Raw genomic sequence first — 23,887 nt, 5'->3', positions numbered from 1 at the left:
ATGGGCTGCGGGTTGCGGAAACTGGAGGACCCGGAGGACAGCAGCCCCGGGAAGATCTATTCCACTTTGAAAAGACCGCAAGTGGAGTCCAAAACAGACACGGTGTACGAGTACGTTCTGCTGGACTTCAGTCTGGAAGGTAGGCTGTTATGATCATCCCCAACAGTAGCCTAGGGCTAGGAGTCCATTGGTTCTCAAAGTGGGGTCAGTGAGTGAGTTCCAGGGGGTCCCCAGCTAAATGATAGATATAGGAACCAACTGCAAATGTAACTCAGAGTTCCATTGATTTTACAATAAAACATTGGGATCTCAGAGATAAAATACCATTAAATGGGGGTCCATAGCCTAATAATGTCAAACTGGGGGTCCTTGAAATTAAAATGATTGGGAATCACTGCTAGAGCCGTAGTCTACATTTTTTAATATAATTTCTCTTATATGAGCGTGGGCTAATAAGTGTATTAAGTGTCAATTTGAGGGTCCTTGACATGAAAAAGTTTGTGAACCACTGGCCTAGTCTATCGCTGTCAATTCATTGTTGTCACTTTTGTAGAATTCAATGAATACATGCCAATTTGAATTTGCCATATAATCAAATTGTATCTAAGCGAGTTGAGTTGAGTTTGTCTTTTTCTTTTGCAAGCTTATATTATTTCCGGACCCACATAAAGTGTTACTCACTACACGTGTAGAGTCTGGACTTTTCCTGGCAACAGAGATGTTATTTCATTTTCAACCTAGAAATAGGTCAGAGAAGGTTTCTCCCTTGTGCCTCTGATTCCCAACAGAGAGAGAGAGAGAGAGAGAGAGAGAGAGAGAGAGAGAGAGAGACAGACACACACACACACACACACACACACACACACACACACACACACACACACACACACACACACACACACACACACACAGGGCACACCTGCTGTGATATCTAATTCAAATGTGTATGATAATCACAGATGGCCATGGTTTCCATATTTCCAGGATAATCCCTTCACTGGGTTGTCTGGTTGACTGGTTGTTTTGACTGTGACCTATTTGGAAGGAAATGGTGATTATGCTGTTGAATGAGTGCCTGCTATGTAAACAGTGGGCCCTCCATGGCATCCTAGCGTGATGTTGAAGTGCTTCTTTTTAAATTAGGGGACCAGAGAGAGACACCACTGATAGTGACAGATACTGGCTTCTAATGGTTTGGGGGACTACATGCATAAAAACCAGCCGGGGGATGTTTATCGCCCTGTACAAAATTCCCTTCAAGCAAGACTGCCACTGTGGGAAGACTAGAAACTAACAATGCCAGGCCAGCCATTCCATAATGACCCAACAGCTCTGTCTCTGTCTCCTACTGGTTTTACTGTCAGTGTGACAAGTCTATTGCAAAGGTTCAAGAAACAACTTTATTGTCACATCACAGGTTTACAGGGTGTAAAGCAGCTGGTGAAAAGTCTTGGCTCAAGCTCCATCATTTGTGTTGTTTTCGGAAAGGGATATGAGGGGCAGAGGAAGAGCAAGGAGAAAATCAAACATTAAAGAAACATGGCAAAGAGAACCAAAACATTTGATATATCTGCATTCACATAGCATAAAACAAGAAGAATACTGTATGTACATGAGGATAAACATAAAGTGCAAAAGTGGAAACACAGCAGCAGGTATACGAGATGAGATTAGACCAAAAAAAAACAAGTATCAAACAAAACTATCAACACATTTGCATCTATATACATAGAATGGTAGACCACAGAAACGTCACTTTACAGGTAAAACCCACATGGCAGGCAGGTCCACAGGGAAAGTAAAATCCACACTGACTCCACATAGACGAACAGATCCACACAGGAGCAGATCCTGATCCACATTTAGGTGGAGGGAAAACGTATACTGTAGGCATGTGGGCTAATACAATATGTGAGGTAGCCAAGCCAGGGAACATTAAGTCACATCTGTGCTTTCTTTGTTTTGCTCCTAAGAAGTTGATATCACAGCTTTATTGCTCTCGCACACAAAAGCAGCATACATTAATCTAGATCAAGGTTTATTTAACCTGAGCCATCTGGGACCCACATTTAATAGACATTAGTCTTAGTTTCTCTGGATGCAGGCTCCTGTATAATTTGTCACACCACAAGAACAAGGCCACCATTTTTTGGTGTTGACCCCGAGTTTACACTTCTGCTTACGGTAGTTTATGTTTCTCTCTACTGCAGTAAGTTGAGTGTGAATAAGCCTGACTCTTTAAGGCTACCATCTGGAGTCATGGGTTCTCTTTTCCACCACTCTTATAAATATACTGTTTCATGAAGGCTGCATGTGAATCACAGGGCTTGGCACTGCCAAAAACCTCTATCGATGCCAGTCTCTAGTAAAATAAGGTACAGTAGGTTCTGGTTCTGCATTTCAGAAGTAGGTGAATTTCAAGGAACCTTTCATCTTCCTGATAGGGCTAATTCATTGAAGATCAAATGATGTGTTTACATTCATACTAAACAACATCTGTTGTAATAATTTAGGGAAATTAAGTCTATCAAACATTCGTCCATAGGCTGCTTTCAATTTGATGAACTTGGGTGAACTTGGCCTTTGATGAAAAGCAGTTTATGTGAAGGAGGAGTAGAAGCCAGCAGTAGTCCGCTTTAGGGCATGTATGTTTTTAAGCATTAATAACCGCACGTGTCAGAGTGCTCCATTCCTGAATAGCACCTGGCATGCAGATGCCAGGAACCCAGAGGTGTAACTGAATTCTTAAGACTCTGGTAGTTTGGTTCATGTGTGGGACGTAGTTGTACACTTTGTGTGCTCCTAAGTCACATGGGCCTGAACTAGGGTGACCAGATGTCCCTGTTTGGCCGGGATTGTCCCGGTTTTCACCAGAATTACAATATTAGTATCTGTTTTCAGTGGTTGCATAGACATTTATCATGTTCTTTTCATGAAAACATGCTCACCTAACCAATCAGAAAACATGAACAAATGCATTGCATTTCTGAATTCAATGCTGAGGGCTGTTTGTCAATCACTCAGTCACTGCCTGTATGCAACCCTATGTGCACGTGCACGAACGTTAGAGAATGGACACGAGCGTGAGCGGTGAAAGATCGGGTGCTTTGAGGGTCCCGTTTTTTTTGAAAAAGTGAAAATATGGTCACCCTAGCCTGAACCTAACATTGGGTGCCAACTTGTGAGTTAAGAAGTATTTTGCCCATCTGAATATAAGTTACCGTGGCAGGTGTAAGAAAAAGAAACTTCTGCACGTTCTCTCTTGCAATTTAAAACATTTGAAACTCAAGAAACACATTTCGGGTATCACATCAAAAGCAAAAAGTTCCTCATGTTGCATTCATGTTCCACGGGCCCTTGTGGTCTGTACAAAGAAAGACTTGAAAGACATCATTTTTCATTTCCCACCTTAGGGATTAGATTTTTCCTACCGCGAGTTCTAATAGCCACCAGTCCAGCTAATGGGTCTGTTTCAGCTCTGTATGCTAATGACTGCCTGTTCACTGTTGCCAGCATGAATGAGGTTTTGCTGTTAGTTGATGCAGGCCACTGCCTCTCTCCACCACTAGGCGAGTATTTCCTGTGACAGATTTCCCAACCCCACCCTCTACACTGTCCTTGCTTCTCCTTGAAAAGATGGCGTGTTTGTGGGGAACACATACAGAGTGGCTGTCACACATACCCAGTTCTCGCTTTTTCACCCCATGCTCTCTTGCACACTCACTTGTGAACACACACATACACACGTCACACACACATACACACAACCCCCCCCGTTCACCCCCCAACCCTGTGACCAGTAGCAGTAGTCGTCCAGTTTCTCACCAGTGAGCTTGGCCTCCTTTTAGAGGCCATTACTCCTGCTGAGAGCGGAGACTAGATCTGGGGCCCAGAGCCAGGGGCAGGCAGCACATCAAAGTGCTTAATGGGCAATGCTTCCCCAAGCTGATTACTGCTAGCTGGGCATAGGACCACTGCTGAGGGGTGTGTGTGTGTGTGTGTGTGTGTGTGTGGGGAAAGTCCCGAAAGCGCGAAGCCCGAAAGCGCGAAGTGGTGAAATGTCTCCTACCGCACCGTTAGCGCGAAGTGGGGAAACGACACTGCAAGCGGCGCGAAGGCCAGCGGACCTTGGTCCTGCTCTTCGCCCCCGAGCGCCGCAGGCGCGAGTGGCCGCGAAGAGCGGGCCAGGGCCGCGCGGCCGGCGGAGCGCCGCGCGAGTTACGAAGCCGTGGTGAATGCAATCGTTATATTTATGCCCAGGCCGTAAGGCCTGGGCAAGCGCACGATAAACGCCCTGTCCAGAAGACGTTCGCCAGATCGCTACGGTATCGGACATTTCCCCACTTCGCGCTTTCGGGCTTCGCGCAAAAGGTACGCACCCTGTGTGTGTGTGTGTATGTATATGAGCGAGTGAAAGAGTGAGAACCAAGTCCAGAGACTTTACAATACATGGTTATTCATACATATTTGAGTGTTTCAGTATTCCATTTCAGTGTCCGTCCCCCCCCCCCCCCCCAACAAACAGAAACAGAAAGTATTTTCACATCCTTGATGTAGGGTCATTTCACTTAAACTGCAACCATTTTTGCAGGGATTGAAAATGCTTATTGATTATTGTACAGTCTTGGATAACTATCAAATTCAACGTGTGCAGAGATGCAAGCAAATCTTTCTTTCAATGTTTCAATGAATGACTTAACGATAAATACAGCTAATTACAGCGTGAGTCATAAAAGCATAATATGAGAGAAACAGTGTTGGCTGCCATATGCTAGTGAGCTCTACAGGCTCACAGCACACAGGCTCAATTTACCTTGGAGTGGGCAGTGAAGGGGTAAGATCAAATTAATTGACATATCATGGGAGAGCACGCTGCATGATGTAATTTTGTGGATACATAAATGGCTTAGCTTGACCTGAAGTGTATTATTCATAGTTGGGAACTTGGGACTGGAGAAAAAAAAACACAACAGATTAAATGAAGGGTAAAATAATTGATTGTAGGATTAATGGCCCTGCTCCTGTCACTCTGGGAAAGAGAGGGAGACTGAATCTTTCCAAGGTTATTATGATTTAAGGCTTTCTATACTGGGACAGCTTAACGTTTGCCTCTCGATAATGTGGAAATCTAGCTAGATTATTTCAGATTTTTTATGTATTACATTTGGAGAAGAACACAGAGGCAGTTAATAGTACTGTGCTGAATCAATTCCCTCAGACCTCTCCCTCTTCTTGCCTGACTCCTCCTGATTGGTATAATGCACTTAATGTTGGACTAACGTAATGATATGCTAACATTAGTATAGGATAAGTGCCTTGCTTCCCTAATCGTATCGGATTATCTTTTCCTGTTTATATGCCAGGAGCATTCTTTCTGTCTGTCGGCCTCCCCCCCCTTGCTGCTATGTTTCTTCTGTGGGCACCCCCATATTGAAAACAGAGCGTCAGTTTTATTGTTTTTCTCTCTCTGAACAGTTGCCAAGCAGCTTTCTCCTTTTCACACTTTCACAAGCTCCCCTTTTCCCACACGCACATACACAAGGCTTGCTTTCTGGCTCATAAAATGTATCTTGTAACCCCTCCCCAACTGTACCCCCCCTCTCCACCACCGGCAGTCCTAGCACAACCATCACCTCCTTCCTCCAAATCTCTGCGCTGTTGCTCCTCTCAGTTGCTGCTCAACCACCTCTTTTCCGTATCATGCGTCCCCTGTCTTTCTCTTCCCCTTTTCCATCACTTACTCCCCCCTAACACTTTCATTTTCTCCCACACAACAACCGAACAGAAGCCTCAGTGTGTGGGGTTGAGGGAGTGAGTGGCAGCAGGAGGAAAGGGGAGGGGGGAGGGGGGGTCAGGGCTGGAAGCAGGAGAGGAGAAGAGCTGTAGCCCCAAAAAAAATCCCTGTGTGTGTGTGTGTGTGTGTGTGTGTGTGTGTGTGTGTGTGTGTGTGTGTGTGTGTGTGTGTGTGTGTGTGTGTGTGTGTGTGTGTGTGTGTGTGTGTGTGTGTGTGTGTGTGTGTGTGTGTGTGTGTGTGTGTGTGTGTGTGTGTGTGTGTGTGTGTGTGTTCCTCTCTAGGGGCAATTAGCTGCAGTGTCTGTCTTGCCACATTGACTCAGGTGTGTGACCCACCCTCAAAACTGTCAATATGGCACCAGTTTGCATTTGATTTGAAATGGGTTATTTCTTGCACAAAAAGGTCACAGTTCTTTTTGACCATCTGGGGACCCCCAGGCCAGGGTTCCTTGAGGGGTTTCAGTGGGGCTTTTCCTGCTGAATTATTGATTAAGAACCACCAAATGGATCCTTACAGACCGGTAATTCCAAGAGTGTACAAATGGAACCAAATGGACACAGTCTCCTTGATTGCATTTGTACAATAACAGTCAAATTAACGCTGAGGATTTGGTGTCCCAGTCTAAAATGTAAAGTCGAATAAAACTGGCGTCAATTGCCTAATGCATATCAAACTGGGCCCACTGGGGGTTAAATAAAAAAAGGTGAGGATCACTGCTGTAGGCCTATATGTCTCAACAGATGCTAAAACAACAAGTAGAAGAACTATATTGCAGTAAGCACACCTCGAGGACTTTCATATGCTTGTGAATGGTGTGAGTACACTTAATGGTGAGAGTACACTGTAGCGGTGTTTGTTCAGAGACCGGTTCAGTGGCTCCACTCCACTGAGATCATTCTGGTGCGTCTCATTCTCATTCACTTGGTCAACCCAGTCAACCCATGAATTGGTCTCGGCTGTTTACTGTCTCAGCTCTCAGGGGTGTTTGTGTGTGAGAACATGGGGGTTGCACTGTGCAGTAAAGGAATTCTCTCTCTCTCACTCGCACCCCCCCCCCCCTTCCCCTCCCCTCTATAAAATGTTTTGTGCTAGAACCTTGGAATGTGTTAAATATGTCTGAGCCTCTTTTTTACTAACACCCGACCAGTGGTGTAAAGTAAGTACTTTTACTTAAGTACTGTACTTAAGTACACTTTTGAGGGCTTTGTACTTTACTCCAGCATTTCCAATGTCCAATACTTTTACTTCTACTCCACTACTTCCAAATATTGTACTTTTACACGTTGTGAGCTTGTAGATAGTCTATTTTCAAACATTTTGTACTCTTACTTTTTGGTAAGTCAATTTTGATGCCAAGTTTGCCAACACTTTCATACTTTTACTCAAGTCCATTTTTAATTCCGGACTTTTTTACTTTTTAGGGTGCCCTCACCAAAATACCTAGAGTGGAATCCGCCAATGCATTTCAATGAGAATGTAGCGTTTCTTTGCAGAAATCCTCTACTGGCAAAAAACGCTCCATTCTCATTGAAACGCATTGGCGGATTCCACTCTAGGTATTTTGGTGTGTGGGCACCCTAACAGAGTATTTCTATATTGCATTATTGATACTTTTACTTAAGTAACAAATGTGAGTACTTTTTCCACCACTGCACCCGACCCGATTTGTGTGTGTGTGTGTGTGTGTGTGTGTGTGTGTGTGTGTGTGTGTGTGTGTGTGTGTGTGTGCGCGTGCGCGTGCGCGTGTGTGTGTGGCATATAGCCAGCAGCCACTCTGTGAACAGCCACTCTTTGTGGACACAGGAAGTATGGGAATGGCCAGCCAGGCACTGTGGTAGTCGGAAGGAACCATGAGAAAAGCAACTATGAGACTCAATCCAGTCTATGAAAACAACTCTTTAACAGCATGCATGTTACTAGTCAGCATCAGTTTTGCAACATATGTGTGCATATACTGTAGCTTACTCTACAGTGTGTATAATAATTCTAAACAAATCTTTGTTCATACTCAGAATTTGTTTTGTTTTTGCAATCTGCATACTATCAGAGCAGGACAACAACATACAACCTATTTCTTAAAAAAGGTGGATATTATGACATTTGAAAGAACAGGAGACATTCTGACTTTTGACATTCAAAGGTTAGCATAATAATAATAATGGCTCGGCCAGTGGGCTTACCACTACCACATGCACAGTAACATTGAAAGTGTAAAAACTGGCCCTTGCAGTGAGTTGAACCCCTACAGTTCCATTTTACACATTCAAGCGTTAAATCAGCACACCGGAATGTTCAGAGACCTAATTGCTATGTCCTGGCTTCCGATCCAGCTGACCTGTTTGGCTGTTTCCGTTTCACATGTCATCCCCTTGCACTACCCTGTCTGTCCTGTCATTCCTCACTGTCTCAGCTAGTTAAGCAGAAGTGCCCTAAAAAGAACGATCCAAACACATTCTGGGTGCACCTCTGAAGGTCACCACTGAAGACATGCATGGCATTCTTATCGTGTTAGCCGCCAAATTGTTAAAAATTAAATGTCCTTCTTGTTTGTGAAAGTCAGAGGCAGTGTAGAAAACATATACATGTATGTTGGTGTCCTGTTGTAACATTGTGGAGTGAACTGATGGTTTTCTAACAAGAGATGGGAGCAGTATCGCCAATTAAACTCTGAACTGAAGATGTCTCCAACAGTTGGATTCTCTAATGAGATGGATCAGTCAGAAAGCAGACGAGGAGATGTCATAGGGTTACGATTTGTGTGGCTGGGGACATCAAAATCCAAGTCATTGCTAACAGTGGCGAGAACCGTCGCTAACAAACCTAAACCAACTGCTCTGGAAACCAATCACATCACTGCCCCCGATGTGAAGCAGAAGCATTGCCCTCTCTTTAATTGATTCACCTCAGTTTTAGCAACAAAACCTCTAATTGAGCTAAGCATTTCAGAGACTGGCTAGTGAGTGAGTCTAGGCTCTGGCAGTACGCAAAACTAGAACAGCAGGGGCACGCTTGGTTCTACAAAACAGTGGCGTCGACTTTAAGGAACCTCTCTGGCCATAAAATGCGGAATTCTTGTTTTACATACTGTAGCCACCCCTATTAATAATTAGTGCCTCTTAATCTGAAGGTTGCTTGGTGCCTCGGTGCCACGCAGTTTCCTCCATAGGCCGCCGCTATTATTTTGAAGGGCTGGAAGGGGGTTGTTTTTGTTTTTTTGGATTATCACTTGACGGCAACGATTACGTCATCTAGTCACATGACAGTGTGGGACAAGAAGACTAAGATGGCTGCGCCCTGCCTTGTGCCTTGTTTACATTTAGATCTGCTGCAAAATGTCTCAAAATGGCTATTTTGTTTAAATGAAGTTTCTTTATGGGCCTCTCCATTGACTTAACATTGAGGAGCTTCACTTCGCGTGCACGCCCAACGTGCGTTGTAAACAAATCGCCGACATTACCGATGCGGACGGGACCGGAGCGACATTAAGTAAGTAATAATATCTTTACTGTATATACAGTAAGATTCACAGTCCTCACCGTCAACGGCGCCATGGTATTAACCCTTTCAATGACGGTGAGGACTGTCAACGGCGGCGAAAAAGTTAAACTGTACTCACTACAATCAGACTGACCAGATTTAATTCCAGAGTGTAAGGACAGTGTGGCACAGCTGGCATAGATGTATGTACCACACCTTCCCTTGGCACAGTTAGGGGCCCTGCCCTTACCAGATCACACACACCACAGCTGGGGGAACCTCGCTAAAAATAATGCATATATACAGATGTTACGTAAGCATGCGGTGGGTGCTTCCCTCCCTCCACAAGGCTTGGTTAGTGGTCTCTATTTGGGTTTCTCTGTATAATCTGACATCAGGTCATCTTCTAAAGCCACTACTTTATAATGGGTCTTTGCTTCAGAAGAATCAACTGGCCATGGAGGTAGGATCGGTATGACTTAATTAAGTCATATTGAGATATCGGATATTGGACACAACATCACCGATCCAAGTCACAGATAAAAAACTATAATAAAAAAGTCTCTGTCTTATATATATATGCAATATAATCACACAATTGTAAACCCATAACCATACGCTTTAGCATACTTAAATGCAAACCTTTTTAGTCGCTCCTCCACTCTTGAGACGAGACACGTGTTGCCATTGCATTTTGCACTCAGTTGCACTGACTGCATTTTATTTTATACTTGCTATATCGGGAAATATCCAAATGTATCGGATCAGATCGAAATTGAAAAAACCTGTTTCGGTGCATCCCTACATGGAGGTTCAACCTGCATGAGACGCACGCACACACGCATGCAGGAAGTGGCACTCATGCACGCACGCACACACACACACACACACACACACACACACACACACACACACACACACACACACACACACACACACACACACACACACACACACACACACACACAGCAAAGGCAAGGGCACCAACCTGCTTCAGGAGCAGTTTGGGTCAAGTGTCTTCTCAATCGAGTACACATGAAGTCAGGCATCAATTGTAGGTCTTTATTGGGAGGGAAGTAAGCTGGAATACCTCACTGAATTAATATCACATCGCATCATGCATTCCTATCTCTCTAACAGACTGTGTAAGAGGTCCAACTTCCTGTTAGTGACAAAGGGATGGGTATGCTAAAGTTATTAGACCTCAACCTTTCACAGGCACATACTCCCAAGGTCCAATAATATTAGACCCATAATCCAGTTAAACATTGGTAGATCTATAATGACTTCATGGGTTTTAACAGCTTAAACCCCAGCATTCATATTCTGGGGGAAACCTTCGCCAAAAATAGCCGATCTACAAGTTTACAACACATCGCAATGGCTATTTTCAGCAAAGATAGATTGAAAACTGAAAAGACACCAGTATTTAGTAACATTCATCTTCTATGGTCTGGAGAACAAAGTAACGTCTTTTCATGCCATAAGAGGGGACGACTTGCAGTATACAGCAGTATACCGCTTCTCTTATTTCTTTCTCATGTTCTCTCCCTTATACCCCACCTTGAGCCTGTCTCCATCCATCCATCCAGGTAGCCGCCCCACGGTGCAGTATGTGTCGTCTCTGTGTGAGCTGCCCCAGGCCCTTCAGCCCTACTACACCCAGGGCTACGTCCTGGCTGCCCTGCACCCCATCATCCTGTCTGTGGGACGCTCCCGGTCCCTGCCCTTCAGCTTGCTGTACCGCGCCATCCTGACACGGCCACGGCCCAGGTATGTTTAGTCACGCACACAGACACACACACACACACACACACACACACACACACACACACACACACACACACACACACACACACACACACACACACACACACACACACACACACACACACACACACACACACACACACACGGCTCAGGTATGTGTAGACATACAGCACTGATGTCCAGTGCCCCCCAATTCAAGATGTACTGTACGATTCATCTCGCATTGGGGATGTTGAAGAGTTTTGTCTTGGTCGTTTAGCATGTAAAAGAAAGATGTGGAAAGCCGTCATAATACATATTTTTATACATACTGTATATTTTATATATGTGGGTGTTTTCAAATGACCAAAAGCCTGCTTTTAGAAAATGACAGTAAGAGAGAAACAGGAAAGGTGGGGAGACATGCAGCAAAGACCTCTGGTCGGATTGGAACTCAGGCCAGCACTCTTCTTAGCAGGTGACCCCTAAAGCAGTGGTTCCCAAGACTTTTAGCTCGAGACCCAAAAGAGAAATTAGACGTTTGCCCGGGACCCAAACTAGTGAAAACAGCAGATCTACAAGCTCACAACACGCTGCGTCGCGCCGTGTAGATCGTCTATTTTCACTAGTACTTAGACATTTGTGGGTCCCGACCCAGGACTTTGGAACCACTGACCGCTGCCCTAAAGGCCTGTAATTTTATCAGCTATACTCGCACAAATCTGTTCACATCAAACCATCATATTGGAGATCTTGTGTTCATTCATACACATAGTATGCAACCTGACCTGTGTGCCCCATTTGCACCCACCATTAATACACACGTCCGGTCATACACACGTCCGGTCATACACACACACACACACACACACACACACACACACACACACACACACACACACACACACACACACACGCACACGTGCATGCACTTCAGTAAATAGATGAATGATGGATGAGGTCAGCTGCATATTTCATGCCAAGCACCAGCCGGAAGACAGACTGTCGTGACTGAGAGGGGATCCTGGAGATTCTGTTTTGGTTTGGTTTGTCCTATAGGCACACCCCTTTGGCAAAAAAAAAGAAAGAGAAAAGAAGTACCCCAACAACAGCATCATCGCAGCCAATGGCGTCTGAGCTTCTCCCAGAGGTGCAGATAGGTTAGAATACCCACCAAGTCTGTCATGTTTTTATTAGGATAGTCGTCATGGTTATAGGAGTCTGGGGACATCTGGGTGATGCTTGTTGTGATTTAGAGTCCAGGGATTCTCAACCGTTTTCTTTCTCAGAGCATGTTTTTCAGAGCATTTTTCAACGTTGGAAAGAGAATACTATGACATTATTTTATATAGATTTTTAAAATATGAGTTATATTTTCATTCAATCTTAGTGTTTGTTTTGCCTTTGCAATATTTGCAATATCCTCACGGCCCACCAGTGATTTCTGGCCCAAAGGTTGAGAATCACAGGATTAGACTGTAGTTTTGTGATTGTGATACATTAACCACATGAATCCTAGCGTCTCTGTTCTAGGCATGTCATTGTAGGTGAACATTTGGCGACAATAGAGTCATGACGTCACTCGCTCATCCCCCGTTTCACAGAAGTAATTTCTCTATGGAGAATAACACTGAGTCATCTTAAAATCGCCTCATACTCGTAAGACGCCTCAGGGAGACATGCGACCTCGCCCTAAAGGGCGAGGTCGCGCCAATTCTTGCCTGGCCATCTGGCCAGTGATGTATTATCTGACCAGTTACCCATATATGGAGACCCGCTGGTACCCATTATATGGAGATCCATGTACTGTATAGTACATCCCTTTTAAGGCCCATTCCCACTGGGCCAGATAACAGATAAGAAAATCTCTTTCTCCAGATATTTTTTCCATTCAAAGTGGATGGTAGATACAGATAAAAAAAATATCTGCCACAGATAAAATAAATATGTTATCTGGCCCAGTGGGAATGGGCCTTTATGCCCATACATGGAGATCCCTGTCTGAACCAGCCACACAGATATGGGCTGTCTTCCTCCATATATGGGCATTCCCATATGAAGTCCTGTTAGATATGGGCTTTATTATTGATGACATCAGGGATCTCCATATATGGGCATACAAGGGATTCTGTTAGAGTGGTTCCCATGACATCACAACATACAATATATTTATGCCCATACATGGAGATCCCTATCTGAACCAGCCACACAGATATGGGGCATGTCTTGGCGATCTGGCCAGTTATATATATTGATGACATCAGGGATCTTCATATATGGGCATAAAAGGGATTCTGGGGAATACCCATATATGGACTTTTACATAGGTGATGTCACCTGTGATATCACCTGTGATGTCACAGCGATGTGTCAGGGGAACCACGTGTCAGGCGTGACCTTCAGAGATACACGGATATGTGGACAAGATGTGCCGGACATCACAGTGACATCAGAGCTTGATGTCAGAGCGGCAACCCCATAGACGTAAAAATGTGTACACATCTACACGCGCACAAGCTGTGACGTTTCTCAATGTAAACTTGCGACCTACGGTTGCAATAAGCATTGTGGTCCAAAAATAAACAAACTGTCGCCGCGATATTATCGGGAGGTGTCTCTGTATCATTTATGATAGTCAGTCACTCATATTTGATACAGTCTGTTTCTGGTGAAAATTTAACTAATTCGGTGACAGTAACATTAGCGTTTTCTCACCATCAGTTGATTCTTCATATCCATACGAGTCAAACCGCTGAGATAATTTGTTTATGTTTGGAACACAGTTCTTATATGACGTGATATGAAAAAAGTCTATGGGAATTCTGAATGGGGAAAAAAACGCGAACCAGGCAGGATGTGTAAATGACGTCAAACTTTGTTTCTCTATAGGTGAACATTTACGGGTGGCATAGCTCAGGGGTAGAGAAACCGTTGTTAGAGCACGAAGGGTTCCCAGTTCGAATCCGGGCTCCCCCTGAGTGAATGTCGAAGGATCCTTGGGCAAGACTCTGAACCCCTAGTTGCTCCCGGTGAGCAGGTTGGTGCCTTGCATGGTTTCCTCTGCCACCGGTGTATGAATGTGTGCGTGAATGGGTGAATGTAATGCACAATCTCTGTAAAGCGCTTTGGATAAAAGCGCTGTATAAATGCACCATTTACCATTTCGCTGAACATTAATAGCTGATTGATACATCGTTGCCTTGTAGATATGCTCTTTTTGGCAAAGAGATTTGGTGTAGAGGGGAAAGTACGGACCCTTGTGGACCGGTGCGGTCAGCCAAGTTTTAAGTGGCGGTACTGGGTGATAGTAGAAGAAGCACGCACACTTTCACACACGCGTGTGAATATACAGTACTGAAGGTTAAATTGTTGTTTATCCTCGGTTCCTCTGTCTAAACGCTGAGAAGGCAGCTGGTAGCCATCTCCCGCTGGGCTGCTGAATGATTTATGGGCTAGTGTCTGACACTCAATGACAATTACAAGTGAGCAGTGAACTCTGCCGCTGCACAGGTTCAATGACATGGCATGGAAGTCCCAGCGGTTCCTGGTTGATCTGACTACAGTATCCAACAATCAAGCACCCTTCAGTTATGAATAACCTGTAATTCTACCACGGTAATCACCGTGGCTATTTAATAGAAATGCAATTAGCAGTAGAATGTTGTGTATGGCTGTACAGTATGTGCTCTTGTTGCCACCGTCAGGTCACAAGTTACTATGAAAAGCTCCACCGGCTGTCTGTCCGTCACGTCACACTTTTGCCCTACTCTTATCTCTGCCCCTCATTTCTCACGGGTACACATTGCCATTCCTAAAAGTGCCATTCCTACCCACTGCCATTCCTACTGCCATCCCTAACCCTAACCCTAACCCAAACCCAAACCCTAACCCTAACCCTAACCCCTAACCCTAACCCTAACCCTAACCCTAACCCAAACCCTAACCCTAACCCTAAAACCCTAACCTCAGTAGGAATGGCAGTGGGTAGGAATGGCACTTTTAGGAATGGAGAACTGACCCCATTTCTCACATGCAGGCCGATTTTTGCAAAACACTTTTTTGGACACCGCTCCTACAGATTTTGGCCTAAAATCACACAAAGCCGTACACATTATCTCTAAAGTCATGTCATCAACATGGATCTGTCCCATTTCCCATATTCCTCCTGATTGGCTACGATTGCCTTCTAAAGTTTGTGTATGTGACGTGACGGTCGCTTAACTCCCGATTAGGGAGTGTTACTGGTACCTCTGTACTTATGAGGTCATTTGGAAAGATAACTTATAAGGGAAAAGTGGTGACATTTAGCTGGTCCTCACTTTGAAAGTAATTAAAGCCATACTGTGTAAGATGCCCAACTAGTGGTCATTAGCCCTATAGCAAACCGCGGTCGCGTCCGCGTCTTTCGGACGTTTTTCGTACCTTCAGACCCCCGCGTCTGCCTCCACCTCGCTGAGATCTATCTTTTAAGGGGTCCCTTGTTCCTGTGCGTTCAGTAATTCCAGAGATACGGACTCCTTCACCCTGCCTGTTAGGCGAAATTACCTAGAGAAGGGATGGTACAAACGGGCGACAACAAATATGGCTGCCATAGCGACCCCACTTCAAGATGCGCTGTGATTGGCCGGCAGTTGTATAACCCTCGCTGTGATTGGCCGGTAGTGTGATGACGCAATTTTGGCGCGAGATCCGGTCCACGGCAAGGATCTCAGTTTACATACAGAGAAGGCTTTACAGGCTGAAATTCACGGCGCGGATCTTCTAAAACTTTTGTGATTTAATAGTTAGGAGAATTTTAAGATTTGTTTTATAAAAAAAGTTACATAGTACAACTTTAAGTAATTAATCCTGTAAGTACTGCACAAGTCTGAATTGGGGGAATTGCAAAGACTAATTTAGCCTTAAAGCTTTTTTTCATTTTTTTTGCTTGAAAATCTGTTATTTTCAGCAAACAACAACCGTCAAGTGATGAAGCAAAACATATTCTTAACGTCTGTAGTGGTTAAGATTAAGTTTGAGAGAATGTCATCAATAACAATAAATGTAGTGTTACAAAAAAACGTGTGTGTGTGTGTGTGTGTGTGTGTGTGTCCTTGTGTCTTGTCTTCCAGTAAGCAGGCGCTGTCCATGTGTCACAGTGTGCCAATATTAAGGGTGGAGGAGTGGCCTCTGCCTGGAGACTCACTGACTGGAGACACTGTCAGAGCTTTGATCGACAGGGTCAGTCACACATGCATTTCATACATCTGGTCTATATATCGTCGCTGTCGTGTGGAAACCTTGTATGTCCAAAACCGTTACTGTTCAGGAAATGGAAAAGAGAAACTGTGTAATTTAGTAATTATTTAGTTTCAGGCTCTTGTTTATACTTTTCATATGTATAATAAAACCCACGCGGGAAACAGACAATCTACCAGCTCACAACGTGATGCGCTGTAAAACTACTTTTGCGTATGACTCTTCAGAATGACCAAGTAGGGCATTCATTTACACAAAAAAACATAAAAAAGAAACTCAAAATATGGAGATACAAGGTTTCTTCCTGTGAACAATGATACACACAGTATATGTTGCAGATGATGCTTCCCTGTAAATGATCTTATATCGTCGTTGAACAAGATTTGGGGTTTTCATCGGTCGGTTGTCTCTTGCCTGGGCAGGTGAACAGCAGTGCTCGAGGGGGTGTTCGATTCGTTGGCTCAGTTCTCCAGCAGGTGTGTGGGATCAGCAACGGGCGGGTGCACAGCCCAAAGAGGGCCTGCCGCTCCCCACCGCGCAGCCCGCCCAGCACGCCCCCCGGGGACCGAGAGCTGGAGGAGAACACCTACAGCTCGGGTGAGAACATCTCACCCACTTCTTCAACTCATTTTGTCCTACAGACTGTTCGCCGTTGTGTTGTTCAATTTATTGCGACCGTTAGGTCGCAGTTACTATCAAAACCTCCACCGTCTGTCCGTCAGTCCCTCCGTCAGTCAGTCTGTCCGTCCATCTGTAACGCCACGTCACGTCACATCACACTTTTGGTGGTGGGGTGCTGATCACTAAACTTAAAAAAGCATTGAACACTCTGGATCCATATGTAGTAACTTTAATGATGATATTTTGGCCTACAGACCTCCTTCAAAATCAACAGCTGTTGATTTTGAAGAACGCATGTAGGCTGAAATGTCATCACTAAAGTCATCAACAGTTGTTGACAACAGTTTGGAGTATTTTCACATACGATTCTGTTCATAAATGTTTCTCTCTCTCTTTCTCTGTGCCTGTCCTTGGATGCATCAGACCTGAGGCTACTGGTGTTCTTCCACTCATGGGCTCCAGGCTGTGCTCCCCTGGACTCACTGGCATGCCAGTACCACCAGGGGGCGCTCTCTATGCGTGTCTCCAGGAAGGGCCAGGTGGTGAGCGCTCTGGAGGCCGACTGGCTCGAGCTGACAGCTGCCTACTACCGGAAAGGCTGGTCACTGGTCGACTCCTTCGTCTACTGGGACACGCCCAAAGGTACTGCTGCTGTTGAAGAAGAAGATGGGGTCTAATAACAGCGTGGCTCCCATTAGATCTTGGACTTCATGTGGCAGTCAGTTATCTATGACCTAGCTATGATGTATGACTCCACATGAGGGCCAGGTTTCAACCTGATCCAACCCCCTTTCACTTCCATTATAAATATGAGACATATATGCGGAAAAATCCATTGTTGGCTTACTGTCAGTGTGTACAAAGAATTTGGTGCTGATCGGTCCAATGGTTTGCGATCTTAGCCCTGCACTTACAGACAAACCCTCCTCTAGATGATTAGTCTCCTGCAGAGCCAAAAGCCAAAAAGACTCAAGAGAGTAGTGGAATAATTCAGAAGGTGCTCTTTAGTAGGGATACCAAACCAAAAGGAAAACGGGTAATGCAGCTCTTCTGGAAGTTAGCATTTTAAACAGACTCATTCAAAAGTGGAACAACAATAAAAAACAACGTGTTTCAGCCAACACTGGCCTTCATCAAGACAAAACTGATGCAGTTTTGATCAGTGATCGACTATGCAGTAGACTCTGCCCACCAGTCAGTCATAACATTAAATAAACAATAGACTAGTTTGCAAATCCCGCCCCATTCTGCCCTGTTACTATGATGGGACATTTTCCCTGGGCAGATTGTTTTTATAGTGGCAGTGAATGGGATTTTTTTTATGTTTTCATAGCCTCATTACAGCTATATAAAGTACCAAAGGAAAAACATCTAGGTGATATTAATAAAAAGGGAAGACAAAGGTACAGTAGTTACATTGCAAAACAGGGGGTTTCCCCGAAAATATATGTTTTAATGTGTTTAATCCCAGTGGGACAGAATCACTATTGCAGATTCTTTTATAGTGGAAGTGGATGGGATTTTTTTTTTGTTCATAGCCTCATTACAGCTATATAAAGTACCAAAAAAAACACATCTACGTGATATTAATTAAAAGGGAAGAAAAGGGTACAGTAATTACATAGCAAAACAGTAGTTTCCCCCCGAAAATATATGTTTTAATTAGTTTAATCCTCTGGATCAGAGAGAGAATAGAAATAGCAATAGAAAGCGCATTGAATCTTGGGTAGGAAGAGGAGAACTATAATCTGTTCTCCTCACATACACGTAATTCTGCCCATTTAAAATATATGTACCCAATCGTAACTAGTTAGACCATTGATAAGGTCCATGTGAACTAGTTTGTTGAAGCTTATTCATTATGATGAGCGAGATCGCCCCCTACTGCCGCGGCCGTACCAGGCGATAGCCGTGCTCCACTGCGGACAGTTTTTGAAAGGCTGAAGCAACATTCTCCACTGCACAAACTCCACCCCCGATAGCAAAAAGTGAATGTTTTTTCTGGTTGGCCAGTCAGGGAGTCTCAGGGACCAATCAGAAGGCTGACAAAAGGTCTATTGAGCCACAGTCAAAGTGGCACTTTTATTTTTGTGGAATGCTTACATTCCACTTGATATAATCTCATTAACTTAAATATAAGGAGAATAACATCCATTATATATAATATATAATAACATCAGTGCTACAAGAACACAGCCATTCACCTAAGGAAGAGATCAAATTAGATCCAGATCAGACCTATTATAATCTATAATCTTCAGCGGCTCATGCAGAGCTCATAGTACCCGTGGTTTCAGAACAGCAGGCGTATGAAAGCAATCAGCAGAGTTTCTTGTCCTGAAGGACATTGCTGTGTGAAGAGGTCACCGCTGCCTTTCACAGAGGAGATTGCTTCATCAAATACAAATTAAATGTGCCAGGACCCCATAGACATGGGATTGGATCAGAGAAAGAGAGAGAGAGGGATTACAAATCCTTGGCTTGGCCGTGACAAATCATCTCACTCAGATCCACATCTGTCACTGTTAATTTGAGGGCATTACATGGCTCTGTCCCTGTGCATGTATGCACCCTGTTATATGTTTTCTCATTAAAAAAAGTTCTGTTCCATCCCCCACGCTTGAACACACATAGCAGCACACACATTCTTGATCAGTCACTTCCTGTTTTGGCTGAGGCCCCTCCCCTCTCTCCCACAACATCTATATTTGGAAGTTTCTTCCTAACCTTAGCGACCCCACTTCCTGTTCCTCCATGGACTGGCAGACGTCCACATCATGAGTAGACATCTGAGGCCTGGAAATCTAGGAATATAGACGTGCTTTTATAGTCTTACGCAGACAGAAAGCCTTCCCACACGTCCTCACAGTCTTTCACTCCTTAAACTCTCTCACAGTCATGGACACAGGAATAAAGATTAGGCCTGGATAATATAGATATTATATGGATATCGTAATTTGAGACTAGATTGGAAATTGGACCAGCCTCCTCCGGAAATCTACATTAAGCAAATGAAAATGTAGATGTCCGGGAGAGGCTGGTCCACGAGGCTAGGTGTGGTAGTCTGTGGTTCCAACTCAAGACTCACTTGTAAGGAGGGAGAAAATGTGTAAATAAAGATAACGTTTTATATCATCATCACAATAATAATATTGCGGTATTTGGTCAGATATAGTGGTTTGACTTAATCATATCGCACATGGACTAATGAAAATGAATATGGCCACACAAAGAAGTACACACAGCCTACTGTATTTCCTATAACTAGTTCATTGTCATCTCAATGACATTCGGTTAGTGACATGTCCCCCTTTGCAGAATCTTTTCCGCTCTGGTTATGAAGATGTGTAATCAGTGGTGTGTTCTACCGTGTTACACATCCATTGAAAACACGCCAGTGTATCTCTACGAACACGTGCATGTCGTGCAGGGTAAGATTATCGTATCCCTCCGAAAAAACCTAGAACACACCACTGTGTGTAATTGTGTACTGGTCTTGCGCTACCGGGTCGTAGCTTTGAAGAATGATTCATTATTAACTTGCTGATGTGTTCCCTGATATACTGATCTGACACAATGGTACAAGTATTGTAATTGGTGTGTAACAGTGTTAATTTTGTCGACTAAGACTAAAAGATTTTGATATTTTGTCGATAAGACTAGACTAGACTAAAACAATTTCAGAGGACTAAGGCTAAGACTATTATTTGTGTTATTTAAAAGACAAAGACTAAATCTAAGACTAATGGCTGTAAAAATTAACACTGTTATCTAAAGCCAAATACATCTTTTATGTATGGTTTAGTTTGACCAAGTAACATGGCAGTAGAAGACACTGACTTGTTCAGAGTTATGTGGTTATAAATCATTTGGCAAAATCGTGCTCTTTCGAACGACCATCATTTCGACCGGAGGGTTAGCGACTCACTCCACGGAGGTTAGGGTGAGGTTTAGAGTCGGGTGTCGAAAAGATGACATGTAGTAAAAGCGACACGCTCCCGTTATATTTAGCCCAAAAGACTTATAAAAGACTAAGACTAAAACTAAAATATTTTGACATTTCGTCGACTAAGACCAGACTAGACTAAAACAATTTCAGAAGACTAAGACTAAATGGTGTGTTATTCAAAAGACCAAGACTAAGACTAAATCAAAATTTGCTGAAAAAAATAACACTGGTGTATAATGGTGTGTCAGCAGGCGAGCCAGTCCCCAGGTCGCTGGAGGGGCTGTTTGTCTACGAGGAGAGGAGCACCTCTCCTCCTGCCAACGACACCATCGTAGTAGAACAGTGGACTGTCATCGAGGTCAGTAATGTGTGTGTGTCTGAACATGTCATGTAAGACTGCAGCTATCCATTATTACTTGCGCCAGCAGAGTGCGCAAGTGCTGCCTTCGGTGTATCTGTGCATCCCTTTTGTCTGTGTTTACGTCATCCAATGGGAAAACCCTTGAAAAAACACAGGGTGACCTGATGTAAAGAACAAGATGCAAGTTGGCACCTCGGCAGAGTGCAGTCTAGTTTTCTTAGTGATTATTCTATTGATTACTTTTTTCAATTAATCAAATAATCTATAAAAAAAAATTATAATCAACTAAATCGATGATTAACCACTTAAGCCCTGTTTTATACTTTGTTGTACAACAGTTTCGCACAAAAATAGCTGATCTACAAGCTCATGTCACAATGTGCTGTGAGCTTGTAGATCTGCTATTTTTATATACGTTTTTGAGGATTGATCTAACCTATAATGATAAGAATAAAAAGAAAATAAATAATGTTCTACCCCCCCTAAAAGCAATTATTTTATTAAAATAAATTATGTTTTATAATCTATTACCGTACATTGATTAGTTTGACTACTTTGCACCCCTTCTTTGTTGGAGGAGAGCCTTATGCAAATGAGAGTAGCTTGATGTGAAGTGATAGTGGTCGGAGTGCTAAATTCCTGAATAAGGACCTTTTTGTAAAGGCTTACAGGAAACATTTACTTGCTTTCTAAAATACTTGAATCATGTAGAAAGAATAGGCACTTTGCTGTAGAAATACGATTACGCAATCATTCAGCTTACTCGCTTTATAACATTAATGCTGGCTTATTTGTCACTGCCTCTAATCCTGTGTGTGTGTGTGTGTGTGTGTGTGTGTGTGTGTGTGTGTGTGTGTGTGTGTGTGTGTGTGTGTGTGTGTGTGTGTGTGTGTGTGTGTGTGTGTGTGTGTGTGTGTGTGTGTGTGTGTGTGCGCACAGAGCTCAAATGTGAAAACTGATTATGGACCCCTCCTCCACACTCTGGCTGAGTTTGGGTGGCTGCTCACTTGTGTGCTACCTACACCCATTATCAGACATGATAGGTAATATATTACCACCTGACACTTTTATGCACGTTATCATTAATTTATAAAACGGTTCCAAAATGTTTGCATGCCACGGAGCCCCAAATAGAAATCGGTTTACATTACTGCTCCGAAATAAATGCTCTGCGGTTAAATACATTTCCGGTGCTTTTCCGGTCAGAGGCAGACACTAATGACTAAAAGTAGTGTGTGACTAAAAGTAGCAGTGAAAGATTGTATTGAAAATTACTTGTTTAATTGAAAATGTTACAGGGTATGACTTAAATGTATGGACTTTATTTAAACATGTTCCTGATACATTTAACATGTATGCCATGGACCGCTAGTGGACAGTGGACCACTGCTCGAGAAACGGTGGTCTAACTGTTGTGCTGTGCTTATTTGTCTAGTGATGGGAACCTAGCCACAAAGCAGGTGGTGTTCCTCCAGAGGCCCGTGAGAGGCCAGGCACCAGCACAAGGCAAGAACCAGGTGAGATGGGGTGGAGCCATGTCATACCACAATATTGACTCAAGGTTTGCAGTACATGAAAAACATGTGTAATTGTGTATAGGACTATATTGCCTCCCTGTGGAAAACGGTTGCATTACACTTCACAATAGTGCAAATTGGACATTATCAGGTATGAGATGGTGAAAGCAGGCACATTATGCTTGAAAGCTTAATCTTATTATCAAGGACATGTTGAAACCTCAACTTAATGCAATTCCTAACCCATTTTACAAGTAAGAAATGCCATTACCGTCTTTGCCACAGCTTGGATATTAATTGGTTCATGCTTTCTCTGTGTTTGATCACTCCTTGTCACCAGGCGGTGTCAATGCAGAGCGACGTGTCCAATCGCTCTGTAAGTCGAGGGGTCACCAGCCCGGTACCCCATGAGGAGCCTTCCCCGACCATGGGGGGCATTGGCGGCTTCCCTGTTTTCGGAGGGGGGTACCCCAGCGCCCTGTCCCACCTGGAGGAGGGGGGCTTCGAGCAGGAGGAGGGAAAGGCAGAGGTCACGTGTATGTAGAGCGAGGCGAGAGACTGACAGACAATGGACCGCTACTCAGCTCCCCTCTTCGACTTGAAAGGGATGTTTAAGTTTTAACTTGACCGCAAGGTGGAATATCAGTTAACAGAAGGCATATCCAAGGAAATGATAAAGACTTTGTGAGGACGACAGATACTGTACTATTGAGCACCTCTGTCTATCACTGTTGTTTTAGAGCTGTTAAGAATACTGCAACTGCAATGTTGAACATTGTACGGTGTCACAAATTGCAGATGACACTGACAAGACTGATTTCCCTGGCCACATTCCATAAAGCTCTCCTTTAACAGAGACAACACTGCACTTTTTTTTGTTTTTAATGAAGCCATAATGAATGATGTTATTAATTCAGCAGTGGATTTACATCCAGTGTTTTATATAGCTTTTCTTTGGGAAAAGAAACAAATCTGTGGGAGACACTTTACCCAATGTCACATGTTCACATTCAGTCAGTGATTGTTACCTTCAGTTGGTGTTCAGTCATGGTGCTCAAAGGAGAACACATCACAAGGTTGTATTAATGGGTTTGTCACATCACTATAGAACACGGTAACACAACTGTAGTGCACGTCTGCATACACGACAGTCATCACAGAAGAAGAATCATCAACATACA

General features: G+C 43.7%; 1 protein-coding gene across 1 annotated transcript; it reads left to right on the top strand.

Annotated features, from left to right (window-relative positions):
* On the top strand, nucleotides 1-23,250 carry rftn2 (raftlin family member 2; the record flags this gene model as incomplete). The annotated part of the gene is made up of 9 exons (XM_080753126.1): nucleotides 1-139; nucleotides 10,864-11,044; nucleotides 16,132-16,240; nucleotides 16,681-16,855; nucleotides 17,303-17,521; nucleotides 21,080-21,186; nucleotides 22,129-22,232; nucleotides 22,625-22,706; nucleotides 23,047-23,250. The coding sequence occupies 9 exons, from the start codon at nucleotides 1-3 to the stop codon at nucleotides 23,248-23,250; spliced, it is 1,320 nt and encodes a 439-aa protein (XP_080609252.1).
* Between the last annotated feature and the right edge of the window lie 637 nt (nucleotides 23,251-23,887).

The sequence above is a fragment of the Nannobrachium achirus genome (assembly GCF_963921795.1).
Source record: "Nannobrachium achirus genome assembly, chromosome: 22".
NCBI classification, from domain to species: Eukaryota; Metazoa; Chordata; class Actinopteri; order Myctophiformes; family Myctophidae; genus Nannobrachium; species Nannobrachium achirus.
The sequence above is the reverse complement of the archived record's forward strand: the minus strand, read 5'-3'. Positions and strand labels throughout refer to the sequence as shown.